The sequence below is a fragment of the Chanos chanos genome, chromosome 12, assembly GCF_902362185.1.
Source record: "Chanos chanos chromosome 12, fChaCha1.1, whole genome shotgun sequence".
Classification (NCBI taxonomy): domain Eukaryota; kingdom Metazoa; phylum Chordata; class Actinopteri; order Gonorynchiformes; family Chanidae; genus Chanos; species Chanos chanos.
Window position 1 is genome coordinate 2,965,533 of NC_044506.1, and position 27,121 is coordinate 2,992,653.

Genomic DNA, 27,121 nt, shown 5'->3' on the forward strand with positions numbered 1-27,121 from the left:
ATAAACAGACCCCACCATGTAACCACAAAACAGGTCATCTCCCTCTGTGTTTTAAACACTGTTGAAAACAACTCTCTCCAAATATACCTTGCAATGACCTGAATAGGACAGTGTCACACCAGCCTTATGACAGATGGTTTAAGACACAACTCATGTAAAAAATGACCAACCACACAGCTGTTTAAATTCATAACTGCCAGCTAAGTTATGAAATATTCTCAAAAAATAAACACTTTTCACAAACAAACATTCAGCGGCCTCAGCAATTCTATCAGCAATTCTATTTATTTACTTTTAAATTTTGTGTATTAATGCATAGACTACTGACACATCGCGACATGTGAGTTTCATACTTCTTTCTCGTGTTTTTGGGAAGAGCTGTTTTCTGAATATTCTTCAGCCGCTTGGTTTCTCAGAATTCTCAATAAAATATTAACATGACTTGCAGTGCAATAACCAAAAGCCATTCATGATGAATCATATTTCAGTAATGTCAATTTAAATCAAACTGAACTTCAGCAAAGTTTATTCAAAATATTGGTTGCATATTCAGGGTATGAGAAATTTCTCCAGTGGCTACTGTTTTCCAAAATTTTTTCACCAAAATGCTTTGGGAAAGAATTTTAATGACACACAGCCGTAAGATGAATAATAATAAGAATTCAAGTTCAAAACACTAAGGTGCCTGTGTTCTTGCTGCCTGCATTCTGAATTAATGATTAATCAGCTAAAATATTTTAGGATTTGCTTTTATGCTTCCAGTTAGCACAGGGCCAAAAGTCTGTCTGAGTTTAGTTAAGTCTGAGTATTGTTTCTGTGAGAACTGGTGGTTTGAACAAAACTGCTCAGACACATGTAGCTACAGTTTGTGTTAGCCTTTCCCTACCCCTTTAATCAATGCTCAGTTTCTGACCACAGGACTGCTGTTGCCCGGATATTATTTGGGTGGAAGACCATTCTCAACACGGCTGTGATAGTGACATGTTGTGAGTGTTGTGCTGATATAGGTCAGACACAGCAGCATTGCTGGGCTTTGTACTCAGATCACTGTCACTGCTGGGCTGAGAGTGGTCTGCCAACCAAAATATCCAACCAACAGCTGCTATGAAGGGCTAATTTCTAGCTAACACAAATTATGTTTGACAAGAGCAGAGCCATAGATTCTAACTGTGCACCAACAAAGTGTGTCTGCAAAGTAAGTGTTTCTGATGAGGTGACCTGTAAGTGCACTGAAAACTGGCCTACACATGTAGTTATCATCGATTGTATACACTACAGATTAATCATCTTTTTTCTCGTAAGAGTGTTTTTCATAATGGCACGTGGCTGATGTGGCCATTCATTTCTATCCTGCAGTTTCTTTGCGGAAAATAAATAAATAAATAAATAAAAATGACGCAAGTAGTAGCAACAAGTATACATCAATATCACTAAGGTTACTACCTTACTCAATCATTTCTTCTTTTATTTTTTTACTCAAAAAAAAACAAAAAAAAACAAAAATCCATTTACAAAGCCTAGAGGAGTGAGCTTAAAACAATTGAATAAAACATCAAAGATGCTCCTCCGTATATTGTAGCCGGTATGTGTTTTTCTTCTGTATATGGACCTGTCTCTCAGAAGCAAACCGAGAACTGATAGTGATCATCTACAGTCTTACATAGCAATACAATATCATAGAACTCTACAGCTGCTTCCCTCCCAGATGCAATCAGCAACTACAGTTATCTCAAATTCACCAACTTGCTGACTATCATTATTGTTTTATAGTTATAAATTATGCTTGAAGTCTGTTCCCACTGAAATATATGGTGGCTCTCATGCCTGGACAAGCTACTGCTGGTGTTTCTGCCTTCACTGAAATGAGAGATGTTCTGAAATACTTGTTAAACTTTCTATCTGTGGTGACTTTGATCATCATCATCATTCTGGCTAATGTGTCACATTAAATGCTTGATTTGTGATTTGTTTAAGCGTTACGGTGATAGAGTAGATAAAGTAGACATTAGGCTACCTATTAAGCCTTTCAGTACAGTGCAATAAAAAAAGTATATACTTGACAGTTACAATTAAATATTTTACCTCTGTTTGATATTGACAGCTGTTTAGGAGATTGCTCTCTCTCTTCTTTTTTTTTTTTTTTTTTTTTTACTTTACTGCACTGAAAGGCTTAGGTAAGTAGCCTAATGTCTACTTCATCTACTTCATCAATGCAACAGTTAAATAAATCAAGTGCAAAATATATATAGATGCATATATGCTACTGATACAAATATTGTACTATTTTGGCAGTTTTAAAGTTTTATTACAAAGTTTGTATCTGGATCAGGGTGATCCAATCCAATGTTGCTTTGAAACAAACGGCACAAAAGTAAGATGGATTACCTGATCCTGGATTGCAAAACACGGGATTTCCAAAAGTGGATCGTTCTGATCCAGATTAAAATTTTTGAACAACTGGGCCCAAGAGATAACATAACAACAGAAACAGGTAAAACAAGGATAAAACATTAAAACTTGTTGAAAGTCTCAGCAGCAATACATGGTTCAATTGGTAAAACAGTAGGTAATTATTACTTAACATGTTAACACGAATGTCCAGCCGTTATCAACACTGTTTGGGCTGAGCTATCTGATTGGACCCACAGATCAGTCTGAGGTTTTCTGAGTTTAGTTATACAGTCTAACTGCAGCTGGAGTATTTTTATTTCAGCATTTGGTATTTAGTCATGTACTTTGCCACATGTAGTTACAACAAAAGGGCAGTATGTTTAACTTTTTCTTTCTTTGTCATTTTTTGGCTGTTTGTGACTTTTTAGATATATAAGTCCTTTTTCTTCTGTCTCTCTCTCTCTCTCTCTCTCTCTCTCTCTCTCTCTCTCTCTCTGTCTCTCTCACTCTTTGCAGTGCTGATGTTCTGTGGGGTGGGTCTGGCTGCTCTGAGTTTTCTAATGGCCACAGTGGCTGCAGTCTGGGCCTTCTATCCAGTCTGGTTCATTAACAGGACAGCAGCAGAGAGAGACAAAACCACACACAGCACAGACTAGAACATCTCCTCTACACAGTCTCTCAGATCAGACTTCTTCTTAAGACAAGTCTCTCACAGCTTCACATCCTCAGACGCCTTCTCTTCCATGGTCTGCTCCTCTCTCCCATCTGTAGGAGCCTTCTCACTTCTCCCCGTGGAAGAGAAGTCCTCTACGGTCCTCTCTGCGCTGGCCTCCACCCTGGACACCCTCTGCCCCCCAGTCACCAAACCGGCTCGCCTCTCCGCTCCCAGTCCCTGGTTGACTGATAGTATCCGTGCCGACAGAACCAAACTTCGCGCGGCTGAACGGAGATGGCGGAAATCGAGATCCTCCAACAACCTGTCCCACTACCACTCTCTTCTTTCTTCTTTCTCCTCTACCCTGTCCGCTGCCAAATCTGCCTTTTTCCACTCTAGGATCAACTCTGCCTCCGCCAACACCCGCAAACTCTTCTCCACCTTCTCCTCCCTCCTTTCTCCTCCTCCTCCTCCTCCTCCCTCATCCCTATCTGCTGATGACTTTGTCTCCTTCTTCGAGAAGAAGATCAATGACATCTGCGACTCCTTCCCCCCTTCCCCTCCCACCTCGGATCCTGTACCCTCCCCCCCCGCTATCTTCTCCTCCTTCTCCCCTCTATCTGACGCTGAAGCTCTCTTACTTATCAAATCCCATCGTCCTACTACCTGTCCTCTTGATCCCATCCCCTCCCCTCTCTTTCAGGCCATCTCGGACGACATTCTGCCCTTCATCTCGTCCTTGATCAACAGCTCCCTATCTACTGGTACGGTTCCTTCTGCCCTGAAGAGAGCACGGGTCAAGCCACTGCTCAAGAAGCCCAGCCAAGACCCTGCTGATGTCAGTAGCTACCGCCCAGTCTCTCTCCTACCGTTTCTCTCCAAAACCTTGGAACGTGCAGTATATAACCAATTCTCTCCATATGTTCTGCAGCACAATCTCCTGGATCAAAATCAATCCGGATTCAAAGCCGGCCACTCCACCGAGACGGCCCTCCTTGCTGTCACGGAGGAGCTCCACTTGGCCAGAGCGAAGTCTCTCAGCTCTGTCCTCATACTCCTAGACCTCTCCACAGCATTCGACACGGTCAACTCATCCCTTGCTGGGCTGGGCTTCGCGGGTTCTGCACTCGCATGGTTCAAGTCCTATCTGTCTGACCGCTCCTACCAGGTCTCTTGGAGGGAATCGGTCTCCTCCACCCGCACTCTACACACAGGTGTCCCACAAGGGTCAGTACTTGGTCCACTCCTCTTCTCCCTCTACACCAGATCACTTGGCCAGGTTATCTCCACCCATGGCCTCTCTTACCACTGCTACGCTGATGACACACAGCTGTTCTTCTCCTTCCCCCCCTCTGACTCCCAGGTTCAACCTCGCATCGCAGCCTGCCTAGCTGACATTGCCTCCTGGATGTCTGCTAACCATCTCAAACTTAACCCAGAGAAAACGGAGCTCCTGTTTTTTCCTGCTAAGAACTCCCCAGCGATCGACACTAGAATCACCATCGAGGGATCTGCGGTGTTTCCCACCTCAGCAGCCAAAAACCTTGGCGTAACCCTCGACAACCAGCTGACATACTCCGGGCACATCGCAGCAGTCACACGATCCTGCAGATTCGCCCTATACAACATCAGGAGAATCCGCCCTTTCCTCACGCAACAGGCAACCCAGCTCCTGGTCCAAGCGCTTGTCATCTCCCGCCTGGACTACTGCAACGTTCTACTGGCTGGCTTGCCGGCCTGCGCCATCAGGCCACTCCAGCTCGTGCAGAACGCCGCTGCACGCCTGGTATTCAACCTCCCTAAGCACTCTCATGTCACTCCACTGCTTACTGCACTCCACTGGCTTCCGGTAGCAGCCCGCATCCAGTTCAAGACACTGGTGCTGGCCTACCAGGCCACAAGAGGCTCTGCCCCATCATACCTTCAGTCTCTTATAATGCCTTACACCCCAACTAGGACCCTCCGCTCCACGTCCTCCGGACAACTGACGGTCCCCTCACTCCGGGAACCTGGCAGCCGCTCCTCCCGACCACGCCTCTTCTCCGCCATTGCCCCGAGGTGGTGGAACGACCTCCCCCATGCAGTCAAGACTGCGGAGTCTCTTACCATCTTCCGCAGGAAACTGAAAACCCACCTCTTTAGAACACACCTGTCCCCCAATGCCTAACCTCCCTTCCCTAGAGAAAAACAAACAAAAAAAAAAAAAACCCTTGTCTTGTATTTCTGTTTGTAAAAGTATTCCAGGGGCGCAATGCGAAAGGGCAATTTGACGCTCAGTCTTATTATGATCTCTGTTGAAGGTATTAGAAATCCGACTGATGCACCAATTGTAAGTCGCTTTGGTAAAAAGCGTCTGCCAAATAACTAAATTGTAAATTGTAAATTGATGTTAATGTAGTGGTGTTGATATGTGTGTATACATTTTTTATGATGCCAATGTAACTGTCTTTAGGAGATTATTACTGTCTCATACTGACCTTACACAAACACTTAACACAGAGTGATATCACATGTAGTCTCTACTTATAGACTTTTATAGATCTATATATTTCAGACAAATGAGGTATCTTCCTTTATTCTTTCTTTTAGTTTTATTTGTTCAAGTGATGCTAAAATGATGTCATGTAAACAGTTAATGTAACAGATATAATAAATATATCATACGACATAAACAAAAACTTTAGGCATTAAGTCTTTATTCACTAAATAAAGAATTACAAATGAAAAACACAAGTAAAAGCAGTCGTTGTAGTCTCATGAGCATGAGAAGGTCTTAACAATCATTATTTTACACATGTGAGCGACATGTTTAAAGCAGACATATAGCACTGGTGTGGTTATCACTCTTTCCAACCCACAGGACAAACACAAATACATCTCTTTACACACAGAGACTGTTAGAACAGCGCTTTTCAGTTTTACCACAGACTCCACAAGCCTAAACACAGAATCTCTCTCCTGTCTATAACAGTCTGAAACACCCTGACAGCTACTAAGTCACATGAGTAACCATCCTGCTGAACCATCTGATTGGTTAAGTTCACATTTAGCTGACCAATCAGCACACATCAGGAAGAGCAGTTAGAGGCCAATTACTTGACAGTTCCATGATGCTGTTTCAGTGTGTGGGAAGTAGTTCATTTTTCAGACCTACAAGCTAAATCTCTCCTCAATGTGTCATTATCATCTCAGCATGGAGGTCCTGGTTTGTCTGTGTCTCTTGATCTATGGGAAGATACAAACTGCTCAGAGTGGTGAGTCAGTCTGAGGTTTTATTATGAAATGCAGAAAGTATGATGACAGTTATGGTAAACATAAACTATTTTTTTACATAGTCCTGTTTTTCTAAAACTGGACTTGATATCGTTGAATTGATATTGTTGAAAGACCTCATGGGGTTTTACAGGACCCATCATTTGAATCGTACGTAGTATTTGCACAAATGTGATATTGCATCATGTAATGATAAACATATCTGCAGAGTTATAGCCTTATATTACTTGCTATAGCCCTGTGCTTTCAACTTAAGAACAATAAACTTATAATAATACATATTCTTATATGTGCACTTATATTATCAAACTTGTTCCTACAGAAATACCACATCAAAATGCTAAAGCAAGTACAAGTGCCTACCTCAGCTGTGGTAAAATAAGACAGGACAGAGTGACATGGAGCAGAGACACATATGAAGGAAGAAAACACATTCTCACTGCTGACAGTAAAACATGGGAATCCAAACCAAAACCAGGCCAACAGTATCACATACTGTCTGATTTCTCTCTCTGGATACTGAAAGTTTCTCTGTTTGACTCTGGGATCTACTACTGTAATGGAATTCCAGTGGTCAATCTGACTGTAACAATAGGTGAGTGTTTCTATGCTGGTGATAAACTTCATTCTTGATTTATTAAAGGGTTAAAAACAAACATCAGAAAACCATGTAGAGCTAGAGCAGTGTCATTTATAGACTTTTCCTTTTGGACAACACACCACCCTCTCCCTTCCCACCATGTATTTTAATTGCTAGATGTCATTTTTACATGATATCTGTCAGGCAAGACCAAAGCAGGGGACGCAAGTGCGGGCAAAACAGGATTTTAATCAAATAGATAAACAAAAAGAGCTTTACAAAGCCAAAAAGGAGAGTTCAGGTTCAAAGTCAGCACGAATATAAAACATGCAACAAACAGACGGAACGGCTCAGAGGACACAGGGAAGTGTAGACTTCGCACTGACTGATCCGACGGAGGGGTTTAAATAGGGAGAGGTGTGATGGGAAAACTAAGTGAAAGCAGGTGTGCGGGATGAGAGATCAGGCCGGTGATTAGTAGACCGGCGATGCTGATCGCGGAATGGCTGAGACTGGCGAGGGAGGAGGCGAGGTCGTTACAATATCAATTACAGTTACCTCTATAGTTATATCTACTCTTATTGATGGTGAACAAAACAAACTGTATAACATGAATAATATCAATACTGAAATATACTGTAACCTTTCTATCATGCAGAACATCTTTTGCTCAATAAGTGATCAAAATTATTTTTTTAGTGATTAATTATATATTTACTAGTAGTGAAAATATCAAAGTCTGTTTTCAGTATGAACGATAATATTAAATGATCAAATAATAATAACTATGATGTTGATGTTGATGTTGTTGTTGTTGATGATGATGATGATGATGATGATGATGGATTACATTTCCTCATATTTGTTTCTATAGCACTGCCTCATCAGAATGGTACAGAGGGGAGTAGTGTCGTCCTTAACGGTAATAAAACAAGAGAGAACACAGTGACCTGGAGCAGATACAGAGATGGAAGAATAGAGCACATTCTCACTGCTGATAGTAAATCATGGGAATCCATTCCTGATCCAGACCAGCAGTTTCACATTTCATCTTATTTCTCTCTCTGGATAAAGAACCTTTCTCTCTCAGACTCTGGGATCTATTTCTGTAATGAAATTCCAGTGGTCAATCTGACTGTGACATCATCAGGTGGGTGTGAATTCTCTTTCATTCAATATTCCTCATCTTTAATTATCAGTTAATGAGTTAGTTACTAATATAACATATAACATATAACACTAATATAAGAAAAGGAAACATAGATTTCATCCTAAGTGGTACCTATCTGATAATATGTGTCATATACCCTAATGTAGTCAGAAGTAACTTAGGACAAGTTTGACCCTCTTTCTAGACACTATTAAACTCGCCCAAATTGAATAGTTGTGTCCTTATACAAATGCAATCAGCCATTTAACATCATAAGTATTAGATGTTTCATGTCTCATTTTGTAGAAATACATGCTGAATGGTTTGTGTAGTTAAGATTAACTCAACAACCCTGACATTTCAAAAACATGATTTAAATTTGACAATGAAACTAGTCGACTGTGGTTAATGGCCATCAGTGTGTCTGTATCTCACATGTCTATAAACAGACCCTGCCATGTAAGCACAAAACAGGTCATCTCCCTCTGTGTTTTAAACACTGTTGAAAACAGCGCTCTCCAAATATACCTTTTTCTGTGCCATATATTACTGTCTGTTTGCTTTGTGTTAAATACAAGACTCAAAAAACATCAAAACATTCAAAACATTTCTGGATGTACAGTAAGCCTGTTTAATAAACTATTAATAAAATATAGTTCACCTGATTTTTTTTTTTCTCCACTGAAATCTTTTCTCTGATCTGGTCCATATTTAAACTGAATCTGGAAAATTGTCTTGAGATAATGTAATGATTTTACTTCATATGTTGGTGTAAGGTGTTACTTGGTGTGACATTTGATGGATAACACAAAATCATATGGTAAAATATGACATGCTGTATTGTAATGCAATGTAACTGAATTCAGTACTTGTCAGGTAAAGGCAATGTGATGAGATGGTTAGTAATAGAATTACATTATGAAATATGAGGTGTTAACGTGTCATATGATGTGTTATGAAATTATATTATGAAATATGAGGTGTTATTATGGTACTGAGAGAGAGTGGCATGTGGCTGGCACTGAGAGGTTTACGACACTGTATACAGATTATTAATCTTCAGTCTGTTTTTCTCAAACATACAGTTTATTAACTATTACTCTCTCTCAAACACACATATTATATAATATGACTGTATTATACATAGGGCAGTATAGTGATAAATGTCATGAACTCACATTAATGGTCATGACTGTTTATAACATCTGATGACTGTATATAACATCTGTTATGACATGAATAGGACAGTGTCATGTCATCCTTATGACAGATGGCTCAAGTAAAATTTCATCTTCTTTCAGTTAAAACAACCATGACAGCCAATACTACAGCCAGAACTACAGCCATAACAGCAGCCAGCACCACAGCCTTTACAACAGCTAGTCCAACAACCAGAACGGCAGTGAATCCATCAGCACTCACAAGAGCCTCTGTGACAAAGGAACTAGACACGACTCATGTAAAAGGTGACCATCCACACAGCTGTTTACATTTATAACTGCCAGATAAGATACTAAATGCTCTCAGAAAATAAACATGTTTCACATGATAATTTCACTAAAACACATCACACCCCATGACTTTCAGTTTTGTTTTTTATATTTTTTCTAAAATATATAATATAATTTTCTAAAAATAGGCTTTAAGGAACTGTCAGTTTTCCTCAAAATTCTCATTTATATGTCAGAGAAACTAGCAATGAATGGCAGTTATTCATGACTGACCCTACCTCATTAATCGTAATTTAAATTCTAAGATGATTAAATTAAACTAGACAAAATGAAAGTTTACTGAGAATATTCAATTAATATTTTATAGGCATAGTCCGATGAGTTTCATCAGAGCCTCTCTGATGTTCTGGGTCCTTGTGGTCTAAACAAATTAAAGTTTGTGAAAGCATTGCAGTGACCTATAACAGTAAAATGAATAATCTCTGTTCCATCTACTTTTGCAATTATGGATTAATAATGAATCAACTGAAATGTTTAACTATTTTTTTTTTTCTCTCTCCTTTCATTTACTGTAGATACAACCCCCATTACCACAAGGCAGATAACAAGGCCAGTAAAATCCATTACTCCAACTGGTAAGCATCTTAACAGTCTTAGGCATGCTGACATAAACCAAGTGTACTGTAGGATCTCCTGAAGGATGAGAACAGATGTGTATCTTTCTAGATCACAGGAGACATAATATATTTTTGGTTGCTGTGACTGGAGGAGCTGGTCTTCTGGTGCTGGTGATGGTGATCACTGTGGTGATACTTTTATTTAGACAATGCCACAGGAGAAAAGGTACAGACCATGTTATACCCTCTCTCTCACACACACACACACACACGCGCATACATGCTCTCTCTCTCTCTCTCTCACACACACACACACACACTCACATACACGTACACTCTCTCTCTCTCTCTCACACACACACACACACACACACACACACACACATTCACTCTCTCTCTCTCTCTATCTCTCTTGAATCACGCATCTTTACAGAGGGCATTCTGATTTGCTATATGTCTCTGAGAGAGTTTATGTAAAGCAGAACACGTGTCATAACTGAAAATGACAAACATACACATGCATATGGTCTTATGACCGTTTATTAACACGTATTCTTTCTTTAATCTTTGGGTCTCAGCGGTTACATATAATGTAGAGGAGTCAAATCATGTCTATGCCGCTTTTAATGAAGTCACCTCTGCACCAACAGCCAGTAAGTTATATTTACCTCAGTATATACTGAAGGATAATTTCTCCCTTTTGCGTAAACAGCTCAATCATATTCAAATTATGCATAGCTAGACCTAACAGATCAACTTTTTTTCTTTTTCTTAATTTCTTTTCATCTTTACCGAAGCGACCAATGAGCTTCTGAACGATGCCTTATACCACTTGCGAGGTAAAGCACAAGACCTTGGATTAGATACAATATATGTTGTTGATGTTTCAAGAATGATTTTACCATTTTTACATTTTCTTTGAAACATGTCTAATTACTTAATTTTCACCCTTTGAATAATATACACAACATAAACTGTGTGAGTGGAATATTCACCCATACTGTTGCATTGTGTTTGTAAAATAATTTCTGTGTATGCTACATTCAGTGTGTAGATTTACAAGCATACTCCACTACTAATTTTAAAGAGAAGGAAGAAAACTACATTAGGTGGCTTTTGAGAATACCATCTGCTGTCTCGATCTAATGTGTGTCACAATCTTTTCTTTTACCTTTAGGTCCAAGTCAAACTGCACCACTGGACTCAGCTGTTCAGTGTTCACAAAGTGCACTGTGAGAGAAATGTAGGGTGTTTCTTTCTCACTGTCAGAGATGATCTTTCATCTGTCAGATTTGACACTGCTCTCCACTTTAACCAAGAGTGTGTACCTGAAATGTCCCACATTTGTCCATGTGTTCTCCCTTGACTAATTGTTTTACTGCTGTGGAACTTGTTGATTCTGATGTGGATGGTTTCATATGTTGTTAATGGACCAGAATTTCATCACTGGTCAAAAATGTTCAGCAGAACTTATGGATCTGACTCAGTGAACTGGATATGCATAGACCCTCTGTGTGTTTGATAAAATGATTATTTTTGCCACCTGACATATACATCTATCAGCTTCAAATGCCAGTCTTTCACTTTGCCATGGAGGACCCAGTCACCAAGGTTAGAATGAGGTTACAGTCACTGCAGTCAGAATGACTGTGTTACAGACTGGTGTTTACTGTATCATAGAATACTGTACTTTAAAATTTACTGTATTATGCTGTATATAAATGTTTCACTGTTTATAACTGAAAGAACAGTGACTACATGTTCTACTGATATATGTCACTCTGGGGACGGACAAATGCCAAATCATCATAATCATAATCATCCTCATCATCATCCTCATCATCATCATCATCACAACTGTGATCATCAAAAATCAGATTTCCTTATCGGAGCGGCTGTTTAGCACAAAAAGCTATGAAAAAAATGCTACAAATCCAGTGTTCACTATTGGTGTCAGGTTCTGCTTTAAATACACTCACTCACTCATTATCTAAGCCGCTTATCCTGATTAGGGTCGCGGGGGGTGCTGGAGCCTATCCCAGCGCTCATAGGGCGAAAGGCGGGGAAACACCCTGGACAGGCCACCAGTCCATCGCAGGGCAGACACACAGACAAACACATTCACACTCACATTCAATCAAACCTGAGACCTTCTTGCTGTGAGGCAACAGCGCTACCCTCTGCGCCACCGTGCCGCCCCACTTTAAATACACATAAGGACTATTTTCCAGCTCTAATTTTAAGATAAAAGTAACAGGAGTGAAACAGATTTGTTTTTATTACAACATAACCTCTTATTTAGAAGAAGGATAAAACATTAGAAAGGTTGTCATGGAGAGGGATGGTAAACTTAGTCAGAGATTATAGACTACTTCAGCTCCTATAAAGACAAAACCAGAAAAGAATGACCCCAGTAACAGTGTTAGTTACTCACTGAGAAGAATCGCTTGAGTCAAAGCCTTGAAGTGTCAGGATTTTAATGTACTCAAGTTTTCAAAAGTACAGGATGAAAAAACATGTTATAATTCATTCAGTATGATCATTTGGATGTACTCTGGAGCTTAACATTACCTTTGAAAATGATCCAATCACTAACCTTTAGTTGTCTCAACGTATACGTTGACTCAACGTTGCATACAAACCAATGTTATCTTTGGAAATTGTCCTCCATAAACATTTTGACGTTTGCTTTGACATCCGCCAGGCCATGCACTTATACTGGCAATAATGAGTGAACCTATGAGGTAAGGACCCGATCACACACGATCTATCACGTATTTATATACATGTGCATCAGTTGCATCAGTTACGCCTGCTCGATGCCTTACGACCGACGGTGCCTCATAAGACAGGTAACGACAGAAATATACTGGAGTGAAGCGTGTGTAATTTCTTTATAGATGTAGTCTGATAGAAAGTTCAAATATGCTCTTTTTATTAATACTCACTACACAAACCGCCAATGTACTACTGAAATACAGTAACAAAGTACTTTTACTCTATTACTTACCACTTAGCTTAAAGTTTTTGCATTTTTTTGTGACACCTGAATTCCTCTGAACCATCATCATAATATATGCAACGTGTGCTTATCTCTGATGATGATGATGATGATTATTATTATTATTATTATTATTATTAGCAGTACTAGTAGTAGTAGTAGTAGTAGTAGTATTGCTGTCATTATTGTTGTTGTTTTTTCGTATGCGGTTTAAGATCTTGCAATTTATGATATCGCTGATATCTCTTAGAGTACTAGTCAGCAAACAGATACTTTAACGCACAAAGGTACTCTGTGCTAGGTACAAGTTTCTCACTGTTTTATATAATTATTAGGATTAAGGCTCTAACAGAGAGGCCCGCGGCTATAATAATAACTGTAGACAATCCAGAAACGCTCAGCATATACCAAATGCTCACATAAACCACACATAGGGCTCAGTAACTGTCCTAGACCTGTGTGGAAACACTCTGTAGCTGTTAACTGTTGTGGTATTTCAGACCAACTTTCCATTTGCATCTGTATGTTCTCTCTCTCTCTCTCTCTCCCCCCCCCCCCTCTGCCTCTCTCCATCTCTCTCTCTGTCTGTCTATGTTTCTATAACTGTATCCACATTACCTGATCTGACATTGTGATACACAGCTCTTTAGCAGTGGTGCGTGACATTTTGTGCAGACTATGACTGCAGTACATGCTTCACACACCCACACACAGACCCAAAATACTTAAACACAGCCTCTCCTCTAATACGACCAACTGTCAAAAAATCTTGGCAGCCTGCTGATTGGTGTTCAGTGTGTTCCGTAAAGAGCAGAGTTTTATGTCTTTGTCATAAACTGAAGTGCCAAACCTTCAGTCACAGTCGTCCACCCATTGCACCCAGACCCCTGACAGAATGAAACCGTCCACTCGTCTCTGTCTTCTGCTCTTTGTGGTTATAAAAACAACTCAGAGTGGTAAGTGAATAGTTCAGAGTGGTAAGTGAATAGTTCAGAGTGGTAAGTGAATAGTTCAGAGTGGTAAGTGAATAGTTCAGAGTGGCAAGTGAATCGTTCATAGTGGTAAGTGAATAGTTCAGAGTGGTAAGTGAATCGTTCAGAGTGGTAAGTGAATAGTTCAGAGTGGTAAGTGAATCGTTCAGAGTGGTTAGTGAATAATTCATAGTGATAAGTGAATAGTTCAGAGTGGTAAGTGAATAATTCAGAGTGGCAAGTGAATAGTTCATAGTGGTAAGTGAATAGTTCAGAGTGGCAAGTGAATCGTTCAGAGTGGTAAGTGAACAGTTCAGAGTGGCAAGTGAATAAATCAGAGTGGTAAGTGAATAGTTCAGAGTGGCAAGTGAATAATTCAGAGTGGTAAGTGAATAGTTCAGAGTGGTAAGTGAATAGTTCAGAGTGGTAAGTGAATAATTCAGAGTGGTTAGTGAATAATTCAGAGTAGTAAGTGAATAATTCAGAATGGTAAGTGAATAATTCAGAGTGGTAAGTGAAAAGTTCTGAGTGGTTAGTGAATAATTCATAGTGGTAAGTGAATAATTCAGAGTGGTTAGTGCATAGTATTGAGTGGTAAGTGAAAAGTTCTGAGTGGTAAGTGAATAATTCAGAGTGGTAAGTGAATAGTTCAGAGTGGTTAGTGCATAGTTCAGAGTGGTTAGTGAATAGTTCAGAGTGGTAAGTGAATAGTTCAGAGTGGTTAGTGCATAGTTCAGAGTGGTTAGTGAATAGTTCAGAGTGGTAAGTGCATAGTTCAGAGTGGTTAGTGAATAGTTCAGAGTGGTAAGTGCATAGTTCAGAGTGGTTAGTGAATAGTTCAGAGTGGTTAGTGAATAGTTCAGAGTGGTTAGTGAATAGTTCAGAGTAGTAAGTGCATAGTTCAGAGTGGTAAGTGAATAGTTCAGAGTGGTTAGTGAATAGTTCAGAGTGGTTAGTGCATAGTTCAGAGTGGTTAGTGAATAGTTCAGAGTGGTTAGTGCATAGTTCAGAGTGGTTAGTGAATAGTTCAGAGTGGTTAGTGAATAGTTCAGAGTGGTAAGTGCATAGTTCAGAGTGGTTAGTGAATAGTTCAGAGTGGTTAGTGAATAGTTCAGAGTGGTTAGTGAATAGTTCAGAGTAGTAAGTGCATAGTTCAGAGTGGTAAGTGAATAGTTCAGAGTGGTTAGTGAATAGTTCAGAGTGGTTAGTGAATAGTTCAGAGTGGTAAGTCAATAGATCTGTAGTCCTGAGGTGGAGCCTTGTCAAAAGTGTGAACTTTCAATGTGCAGTGAGAAATATGAGAATGTATTGGAGAAAACGTCATAACAGGAGTTTTTTTTGTAGAGTTTTTGATTTTTTTCCCCTCCATTTTATTTATTTAATTAATTAATTAATTAATCAAGTTATTTATTTTTTTATTTATTTGTAGAGGATTAAGATTATTGTCCTGTTACTAAGGGGTGTAGTTTTCTAAAGTTGATTTATATAGAGTACAGTTTTTGCCTGAAATATACAGCCCGAACAAATATCAGATATGTAATTTGATCAACATAAGTACTGAGGTATCCGGTAATTTCCCTCTATATGGAACATTAATAATGGTGTAATGGAATAGGTTTGGTAATAAATTATACCAAACAATTCATTACCAGATAAACTGCAGTTGGAGTTCCAGAATCATTGGATGCCTGTAACCAAACCAAGGACTTCTTGTGGAATTCTAGTAAAGAGACAGAGAATGCCAAAATGCGGATAGAAACACAAACTATACAATCCCTTTGTGTGTACTGTACTTTTAAAGTATCCTTTAACCTTCTTTTGTTCAGTGGTTGGCTATAAACTGATAGAATGTCTTATCATGTTAAGTAATATCATTTGGACTACATGACAGACCTATGTAAATGTAATGTTACACCATAAAATGATGATGAGGAGGATGATGATGATGATGGTGGTGGTGATGATGATGATGATGATGATGATGATGATGATGATGATGGATTACATTTCCTCATATTCGTTTCTATAGCACTACCTCATCAGAATGGTATAGAGGGGAGTAGTGTCTTCATCAGCTGTAATAAAACAAGAGAGAAGACAGTGACCTGGAGCAGATACAGTGAGCACATTCTCACTGCTGATAGCAAATCATGGGAATCCATTCCTGATCCAGACCAGCAGTTTCACACATTATCTGATTTCTCTCTCTGGATAAAGAACCTTTCTCTCTCAGACTCTGGAATCTATGTCTGTAATGAAATTCCAATGGTCAATCTGACTGTGACATCATCAGGTGAGTGTGAATTGTCTTTCATTCAATATTCCTCATAAAGTAATAGTTCAGGAGTTACCATGACATCAGCTTACACAGAATTGCACATTTTCATTGAATCAACACTCCTATTCTTTACGGATGCTGGGGTTATTGTCTCAAAAGTACTCAAACTTGGGCCAGAATTCCAGTAACTGCAATACTGCAGATTTCTTTATCATTTTAATGTTGCATAAGAACATTGCAAAAGAATTGCATAAGAAATGGTTTCAGTTAAATCATATGGCGGGTTTGGGCATTGCAATTTAAATCTGATTTAAATGTAAGGCCACCCATTTGAAAGATTTCCAAACAATGTTTTTTTTCTTTTTTTTTTTTTTTCTTGCCCTAACTTAAGAAAAAAAAAAAAAAAAAAGACATTTTTGTAAGTGGGTCTATAATCTGAAAAGTAACCGTGAGACCACATCACTGTGGTTGACACTATTTAATTACTGCAGTTTGCCTGTCTGTCATATGTCTAAAAACAGACATGTAAAATTTGTGTCTGTCTGAATGTACGTGTCTGTGCGTGACGGCCAAAAAGGACAGCACTTTTTGTACCTCACTCTGAACACTACTGGAAAAAAATCACCTGCATGCTGAACTGCACTTGTTTTGTAGATATTTATGTGAACAACGGCGAGTCCTCCATGGCCTTAGTGTGCTGTAGAAAAGTTGTGTTGCATGGTGTGGAATGAAATCTCTCTATTTCTGCCCCAGGTTTCTCACGATTCTCAAATAACTAAAATTTAAGACTGAATGATTCTTTTGGAACTATTGAAGATCTAAGACCTCTTGGGTGTAATTTAGCTAAAATATAAATTACACAGTGAGAATTTTGTGATTTTCTGAGCGTTAGTCTACAACGACAAATTGATTTTATTTTTCAGTCCGCTCAAAGATTATAACTGAAGCGCCCACAACTATGGGACAGACTACTCCAGTGAGGTTACTGGATAGAATATGCACTCTGAGTGCATTTGAACTGTGTTGATATAAAAGTCTGTGTTCCTACATTATACAACCCAATCCAGCTGGACTTATTTCCTGTTTTGAGACCAGATGACTGTTTCTTAGCTGTCTGGTAATTTTCCTGTTTTGAGACCGGACGACTGTTTTTTAGCTGTCTGTTCATTTTCCTGTTTTGAGACCGGACGACTGTTTTTTAGCTGTCTGTTCATTTTCCTGTTTTGAGACTGGATGACTGTTTCTTAGCTATCTGTTAATTTTCCTGTTTTGTGACCGGACGACTGTTTATTAGCTGTCTATCTGTTCTCCCTCTCTCTCTCTCTCTCTCTCTCTCTCTCTCTCTCTCTAGGTCATTAGCTGTAAAGAGCAGAAGTACTGATTGACAGAACACAAATAAAGAATTCCTCGTTGTCTTACGCTTTAGTTCTCTCCAGAGATGTGACTCTGATTAACTCAGTATTATTAATGACAATATTCTACAATATTTCATTCACTTTTTTATGCTCATTAAACTTGTAGTGTTCAAAATATCTTGTTTATGTTTCTTGTTAATTCATCAGTTCTTTGGCTGGCGGATGATGCATCAATGAGAGTGATATATAGTACATTGAATATTTCATATTTATATGATTTTCTTTATAGAATTACACTGTATCTGAGCAGTGTCACATATATTCAGTGAAGGATCTTGCTGATCTCTTCTCAATGCAGATTCTTTCTTTTTTTCTTTTTTTATTTCTTTTCCCCTGTGTTTAAATCGTAACGTTTTAATGCAATGCAGTATTCTCTCGTGTGCATGCTAAAGCTGCTGCTCCTAGAATGAAAATTGGAGAGCTGCAAACCACAGCACAGACAGACAGACAGGCTACAGGAAAAACCCACAGCACCGACAGACAGACAGGCTACAGGAAAACCCACAGCACCGACAGACAGAGAGGCTACAGGAAAACCCACAGCACAGACAGACAGACAGGCTACAGGAAAACCCACAGCACAGACAGACAGAGAGGCTACAGGAAAACCCACAGCACCGACAGACAGAGAGGCTACAGGAAAACCCACAGCACAGACAGACAGGCTACAGGAAAACCCACAGCACAGACAGACAGACAGGCTACAGGAAAACCCACAGCACAGACGGACAGAGAGGCTACAGGAAAACCCACAGCACAGACAGACAGAGAGGCTACAGGAAAACCCACAGCACCGACAGACAGAGAGGCTACAGGAAAACCCACAGCACCGACAGACAGAGAGGCTACAGGAAAACCCACAGCACAGACAGACAGAGAGGCTACAGCAAAACCCACAGCACAGACAGACAGAGAGGCTACAGGAAAACCCACAGCACAGACAGACAGAGAGGCTACAGGAAAACCCACAGCACAGAGAGACAGAGAGGCTACAGGAAAACCCACAGCACAGACAGACAGAGAGGCTACAGGAAAACCCACAGGAAACAGTATGGGAAAAGGCACAGAGACCTCCAACCAAGTACTTACAGCAAGGACAAGTACAGAGACCTCCAACCAAGTACTTACAACATGGACAACTACAGTGACCTCCAACAAAGTACAAACGTTACACAACATGACTGATAACTCCACCGAAATGCCGACAGTAAGTGATATCACAAAGACAGAAACAGGTAAAACAAAGATACTAGATCTCAGCAACTATACATGGTTTATAAAACTGTCAGCTGGTAAAACAGTAGGTTATAATTATATAACACATTAACATGAATGTCCAGCCGTTATCAACACTGTTTGAGGCTGAGCTATCTGACTGGACCCACAGATCAGTCTTAGGTTTTCTGAGTTTATTTATACAGTGTAACTGCAGCTGGAGTATTTTTTATTTCAGCATTTGGTATTTAGTCGTGTACTTTGCCACCTGTAGTTATAACAAGAGGGTAGTATTTTTAACTTTTTTTCCCATTTTTTGGCTGTTTGTGACTTTTGAGACATTTAAGTCCTATTCCTTCTCCCTCTCTCTCTCTCTCTCTCTCTCTCTCTCTCTCTTCAGTGCTGATGTTCTGTGGGGTGGGTCTGGCTGCTCTGAGTTTTCTAATGGCCACAGTGGCTGCAGTCCAGACTCTCTATCACCAAGCCTGGCACTCTGGCTGGACAGCAGCAGAGAGAGACAAAACTGCACCCAGATCAGAGCTGTAAAAAAATCACTCAGAGACACAGTGTATTAGCACTGATGTGTGTGCTACAGACACTCAGCACAGCAATGTGTAAAACACAGCCTTGTATCACAGTCTTGCATGTAACAGAAGGAGCACAAAGCATGGTCTGGTCTGTTATCTGAAATGTTATTTCATGTTGCTATAAAAGTTCTTTTGCTGTTTTAACTTTTCATGTCTCTAAATCAGGTTTATTTCTATTTTTGTTTATTTGATTCTTTATGACTATCAGAGAATACAGCTGCTAAAATGGACCATTACAAACAGGTCTTCACATGAAACTATTAGCTATATTAATAAAAACACATTAGTCATTTATATGGCTTTGAATCACCTTAAGGAAAGATGTCACATATAATTGTCGTATACCTGCCTTTTTTCTCTGAAAAGAGAGAGAGAGAAAAAAAACTATTCCAACCAGATCCATTCTCTCTGGAGTTTCTGAAATTTCTCTTTTAAATGAGAGCCAACACACAACACACAGCTTAACCACAATATAACACACGTGTTCAGGGGTATACAAAGTAAAAGTAGGAGGACTCGTGCAAACAAAAAAGAAAAATTACTCTTAAGTAGAATTAAAATGTCCCCACTGAAAAATACTTAAGCAAGAGTAAAATAGACACTCATTCACGATTATAATAACAGTTATCAGTGTAAGTCAGAGTACTTTTTTAGCAGGAGTACTTCTACTTTTACTTTACACACCCCTGCACATTTCCCCCAATACACACGAAACCAAGCACACTGTTGCTAGGTAACATAATGCATCCAGAAGAGAACACTATTAACTGAATTCTTCATGAGACTACCACAGGTGTCTGACTGAGAGTGACTGCCACCTAGTGACAAGAAGGAGAAACAGCTTCACTTTCACACTTCTCTTCAGAGAATGTTGTCATTTGAATTCCTGAATTAAAACTGAAAAAAACAAAACAAAAACAAAACAAAAACAAAACAAAAAACAAAACAAACAAAACAAAAAAAAAAACCCATTGTAACAGAACTGGGATTCAAAATGTTAGCACAAATATATAGTATGAATAAGGGTATATTTTAATGATGTGATGGTTTATCATAGTTGGCTGAGACTGAAAGGTACAGTCTTTTATTTCTCTCAGTAAATATAATCTATAACGATGATCTGGGTTCTGAGAATCCTGTTCCAGTGACTAGCAGCCAAAAAGGAATACAGTGTGACATCATTCCAACGTCATTCTCACAGATCTCTAACATAGTCTTACAGGAACTCAGACGCCCCCTAGTGGTGAACAGTACTGTCCACGCGTCAAAGGATTCATTTACCACTGGCCCAGTGTTCCAATAGCCATCCTCTCTCAGTGTCACCTTCAGTACACTCCAGAAACCAAGTCCCTGAACCTGCTACTCATACAAGCTCCAGAGGTGATGGGGGTGGGGGGAGATTATGGATGCTCTACACACATAGATAGATAGATAGATAGATAGATAAACAGAAACACACACACTTAAACAGCAGTTCATATGTTTATACTTCTTTCTATCTTCTATCCAAATTAACAAACACACATGCACATGTACACACACACACACACACACACACACACACACACACACATGTATATATAATGATATGTGATATTGATATGTGATGTGATGGCTGATGGCTGATGGCTGTAAGATGATGTAAGAATGTTGGTCAGAATTTAATGCATCTCTCTCTCTCTCTCTCTCTCTCTCTCTCTCTCTTAGGGATTTATTCTGTGTGAACTTTTCAGTCTTCAGTTTTAAATTGTAATTTTCATCTCTCCTCAGCGTGTCATTATCATCTCAGCATGGAGGTCCTGGTTTCTCTGTGTGTCCTGTAGACACATTACCACTGTACCATACAGAACATCACTAAACACACCCATACACACTGATCCACATTCCCACTCTACCATACAGAACACATCACTAAATAAACCCATACACAATGATCCACATTACCACTCTACCATACAGAGTAATGTTTCCCTCATGTATCAGTCTGAACATGTCATCCCCTGAATGACAGATAAAAGATAAATGTGTTCTTTACTGTATTAATCTCTCATCTACGACTGTCTCCTCAGAGAACTGTCTACTAATCCAACCTACTACAAGAAGACAACCAGCGACCACTGAACAAACTATTAGAAAACAAACCACAGAGAGAACGACCACTGGAAAAACTGTAACAATGCAAAGTCCAAAGTCATATATGGGTAAGATAAAAAACTGCGATTTTAAAATGCATTTTAAAAATTGCTTTATAAGAATGTTCTAGTTCCCCACAGTGGTCGAATCTTTTACTTTGCAGCATCTATATTTTTTACAACCAGTTTCAGAACAACTCAGAATACAAACTTGCATGATTCATTTTAGAGGTGTTACGGCAAATAAAGAGTTACTTAAGTAAACTATTTGTTTGGAGTTATATAAAAAAAAAAAAAAAGATACTGACACAACACATAGTAATGATGTTAATAATTCTATTGAACTCAAATAGCACTATTATAATTTGTTAATTCGTTGACCTTTTTTTCTTTTTTTTTTTTTTTTGGCAACACACAAAAATGCCCAATACAGCATAAACAATAATAATTCGATCCAATCCTCCACAAGCTTGTTTTTCCCTTCTCTTGGAGGTGTCTGGGGGTGCCTGATTAAGACAGTAAGGAAGGTACTTGGTGCCCTGCTGAAACAACAGGTTCTGGATGATGAAGACAGGTGACAATGTAGAGACAGGTGACAGTGTAGAGACAGGTGACAGTGTGGAGACAGGTGACAGTGTAGAGACAGGTGACAGTGTGGGGACAGGTGACAATGTAAAGACAGGTGACAGTGTAGAGACAGGTGACAGTGTAGAGACAGGTGACAGTGTGGGGGCGGTAGACAGTGTAGAGACAGGTGACAGTGTAGAGACAGATGACAATGTAGAGACAGATGACAGTGTACAGACAGGTGACAGTGCAGAGACAGGTGACAGTGTAGAGACAGGTGACAGTGTGGGGACAGGTGACAGTGTGGGGACAGGTGACAGTGTGGAGACAGGTGACAGTGTGGGGACAGGTGACAGTGTAGAGGCAGGTGACAGTGTAGAGACAGGTGACAGTGCAGGGACAGGTGACAGTGTGGGGACAGGTGACAGTGTGGAGACAGGTGACTGTGTGGGGACAGGTGACAGTGCAGAGACAGGTGACAGTGTGGGGACAGGTGACAGTGTGGGGACAGGTGACAGTGTAGAGACAGGTGACAGTGTAGAGACAGGTGACAGTGTGGAGACAGGTGACAGTGTAGAGACAGGTGACAGTGTGGGGACAGGTGACAGTGTAGAGACAGATGACAGTGTAGAGACAGGTGACAGTGTGGAGACAGGTGACAGTGTAGAGACAGGTGACAGTGTGGGGACGGGTGACAGTGTAGAGACAGGTGACAGTGTAAAGACAGGTGACAGTGTAGAGACAGGTGACAGTGTGGAGACAGGTGACAGTGTACAGACAGGTGACAGTGTAGAGACAGGTGACAGTGCAGAGACAGGTGACAGTGTGGGGACAGGTGACAGTGTGGGGACAGGTGACAGTGTAGAGACAGGTGACAGTGTAGAGACAGGTGACAGTGTGGAGACAGGTGACAGTGTAGAGACAGGTGACAGTGTGGGGACAGGTGACAGTGTAGAGACAGATGACAATGTAGAGACAGATGACAGTGTACAGACAGGTGACAGTGCAGAGACAGGTGACAGTGTAGAGACAGGTGACAGTGTGGGGACACATGACAGTGTAGAGACAGATGACAGTGTAGACACAGGTGACAGTGCAGAGACAGGTGACAGTGTAGAGACAGGTGACAGTGTAGAGACAGGTGACAGTGTAGAGACAGGTGACAGTGTGGGGACAGGTGACAGTGTGGGGACAGGTGACAGTGTAGAGACAGGTGACAGTGTAGAGACAGGTGACAGTGTGGAGACAGGTGACAGTGTAGAGACAGGTGACAGTGTGGGGACGGGTGACAGTGTAGAGACAGGTGACAGTGTAAAGACAGGTGACAGTGTAGAGACAGGTGACAGTGTGGAGACAGGTGACAGTGTACAGACAGGTGACAGTGTAGAGACAGGTGACAGTGCAGAGACAGGTGACAGTGTGGGGACAGGTGACAGTGTAGAGACAGGTGACAGTGTGGGGACAGGTGACAGTGTAGAGACAGGTGACAGTGTGGGGACAGGTGACAGTGTAGAGACAGGTGACAGTGTGGGGACAGGTGACAGCGTGGGGACAGGGGACAGTGTACAGACAGGTGACAGTGTGGAGACAGGTGACAGTATAGAGACAGGTGACAGTGTGGGGACAGGTGACAGTGTAGAGACAGGTAACAGTGTAGAGACAGGTGACAGTGTGGGGACAGGGGACAGTGTACAGACAGGTGACAGTGGAGAGACAGGTGACAGTGTAGAGGCAGGTGACAGAGTAGAGATAGGTGACAGTGTAGGGACAGGTGACAGAGTAGAGACAGGTGACTGTGTGGGGACAGGTGACAGTGTGGAGACAGGTGACAGTGTGGGGACAGGTGACAGTGTGGGGACAGGTGACAGTGTACAAACAGGTGACAGTGTGGGGACAGGTGACAGTGTGGGGACAGGTCATATCGGAGGAGGGATAGATGTAAACACTTAACACCTTGGTTTAATAAAGACACCCGCACGCTAAAGCAGGTGTGTGGGAAATTGGAACGAAACTGGCGGGCAACCAAACTAGAGGTTTTTCGCCTTGCATGGCACGACAGCCTGATAGATTATAAACGCGCTCTCTACGCAGCCAGATCCGCATATTACTTGAAAATAATTAATGTTAACAAAAGCAACCCCAGGTTCCTTTTTGATACAATATTTAAACTTACCCAGAATCACTCCCCTCAATCTAGCCCTTTTACCGCAAACGATTTTGTTGAATTTTTCTTGCAAAAAATAGACTTAATTCGTCGTAATATTCAAATTAATTTATCAAATCAGACTGCCTGCACGCTCTCTGTTACTGCGCCTAAGATTAGTCAGGATGTGCAGCCTTTAATTCAATTTAACCCTATCTCTCTAGACGCGCTGTCCAAATTGGTGCACCCTGCTAAACCAGTCTCTTGCCTCTTTGATCCCCTACCTGCTAAACTTTATATGGAGCTTTTCTCGGTTCTTGGCCCAACAATCCTAAACACTCTAAATATGTCACTTAAATCTGGTATTGTACCCCCCTCTTTTAAAACAGCCGTGATCAGGCCTTTACTTAAAAAACCAAATCTTGACCCTGAAGCCTTAAATAATTATAGGCCGATCTCTAATCTCCCGTTTCTTTCTAAAATACTTGAAAAAATTGTAGCTGCTCAGCTGATAGCCCATATGTCCTCTAACAGTTTGTTTGAAATATTGTGAAATAGTTTGAAATAGTGTTTTCACTCTACTGAAACCGCCCTTACTAGAGTTACTAATGATCTTTTATTAGCCATGGATGCTGGTGCTACCTCTGTTCTTATTCTGCTTGATCTGAGTGTAGCATTTGACACGGTCGATCACACTATATTGTTAAAGCGCTTGGAAAACCAAATTGGCATTCGTGGCCTTGTGCTCTCTTGGTTTAAATCTTATCTCTCTGAGAGAAAGCAGTGTGTCCACTATAATAATGTGACCTCTGAATACCACAAGCTTAACTATGGTGTTCCTCAGGGATCAGTCTTTGGCCCTCTTCTATTCTCTATTTACATGCTCCCTTTGGGTGACATCATTCGTAGTTACAACATTAACTTCCATTGTTATGCTGATGATACTCAGATATTCCTACCTATCCAGCATAATGACTGCTCTGAATTGGCTAACCTTGGCTAACCATCCAGTCTCAAATACCACATGTAAGCGAAGCATACAGCTAACACAACTCGTGTTAGAACCAGAAACTTACGTCCGACCAGCACAATGTTACCTATCTAGCACAATGACCGCTCTGAATTGGCTAACCTTGAGGCATGTCTTTGTGCTGTTAAGGGTTGGATGTCTTCAAATTTCCTGATGCTTAACGCAGGTAAGACTGAAATGCTGGTCATTGGTCCCCCTACGCATAAGCATCTTTTTAGTGATCTAACTCTAAATTTTGACAACTGCAACATCTCTCAAAACTCTTCAGAACCTTGGTGTGATTTTTGACTCGAGTCTCTCGCTAGTCACTCATATCAAGAACACAACCAAAACTGCCTTTTATCACTTTTGTAACGTTGCTAAAATTAAGCCCTTTCTAAGTATGGCTGATGCAGAAACCATTGTTCAAGCAATTGTCACGGCTCGCCTCGATTACAGCGATGTTCTGTACTCTGGCCTGCCTGCCTCTAGTACCAATAGTCTTCAGCTGGTCCAGAATGCTGCTGCCGGAACTCTGACCAGAACAAGGAAGTTTGATCACATTATGCCTGTCCTGGCTTCTCTTCATTGACTCCCAATTCATGTAACAGTAGATTATAAGGTCCCCTTATTAACATGTAAAGTTTTACATGGGCTTGTGCCTTCCTACCTGTCTAAATTATACCCTATAACCCCCCTCGCACCCTGCGCTCTCAAGATTCTGGACTGTTAGTCATTCCAAGAGTTAAAAAGAAATCCGCTGGCATCTGAGTCTTTTCCTACTGCTCTCCCTTCCTTTGGAATGGTTTACCTACAAAAGCTAGTGAGAGAAATTCTCTCCATACTTTTAAAACCAGACTAAAGACTTATCTATTTTCTCGAACTTATGCTTGATATAATTTTGATTTGACTTTGTTATAGATATGTAAAGCCCTTTGAGACTATAAATAGTGATATTGGGCTCTAAATAAATATTATTATTATTATTATTATTATTATTATTATTATTATTATTATTATTATTATTCTGTAATGACTTCATATTCTGGATCTATGGTGATACATGTTGTGTTATTTTGTGGATAAGACATATAACGCAATATGGTATCATATGGTGAGATATGACATGCTGTACTGTAACACAGTGTAACTGAATTCAGCTCTTGTCATTTAAAGGCAACGTAACAAGATGGTTACTAATAGATTTAAATGATGAAACATGATGTGTTATTATGGGGAGTAGCATGGCAGATTTAAGACACTGGGAGATTTAAGACACTGCACAGAGATTATTCATCATCAGTGTTTCTCACACGTAGATTCATATTACCATTTATCATGACCACACAACTGAGTCTTTTCCAGTTTTAATCTTAATGGAATTTCACACACAAAAAAAGGGCAATTAAAATGTCTCCCTCGATAAGAGCAGCTATAGTGGGACATTGTGTCATGTTTGTTCAGACTTTCAGCTTCAATTTGATCAGGTTAATGTTATTCCTTTTACTATATCTAAGGATAGTATCACTCAAAAATCTAAGGATAATATGTCCAAGGCTGGTATCACTCAAAACCATCCCTGTTCTGCCCTGAAGAGCCCACATGTAACCTGGCTGAAGTGTATAATGAAAGTACAAACTCAGTAACAAAATACAACAGAGTTTGGACATTATCACTCCAGTGTCT

General features: G+C 40.2%; 1 protein-coding gene across 1 annotated transcript in view; it reads left to right on the forward strand.

Moving 5' to 3' along the window:
• LOC115825445 (uncharacterized) overlaps window positions 1-5,192 on the forward strand; it is a gene marked incomplete at its 3' end in the record, with an annotated part of 37,907 nt that extends 32,715 nt beyond the window's left edge. Inside the window, exons 2-3 of the mRNA XM_030789278.1 lie at window positions 4,116-4,214; window positions 4,410-5,192. Of these exons, the coding sequence (XP_030645138.1) occupies window positions 4,116-4,214; window positions 4,410-5,192 (882 nt within the window). The remainder of the gene's footprint in view (window positions 1-4,115; window positions 4,215-4,409) is intronic.
• Between the last annotated feature and the right edge of the window lie 21,929 nt (window positions 5,193-27,121).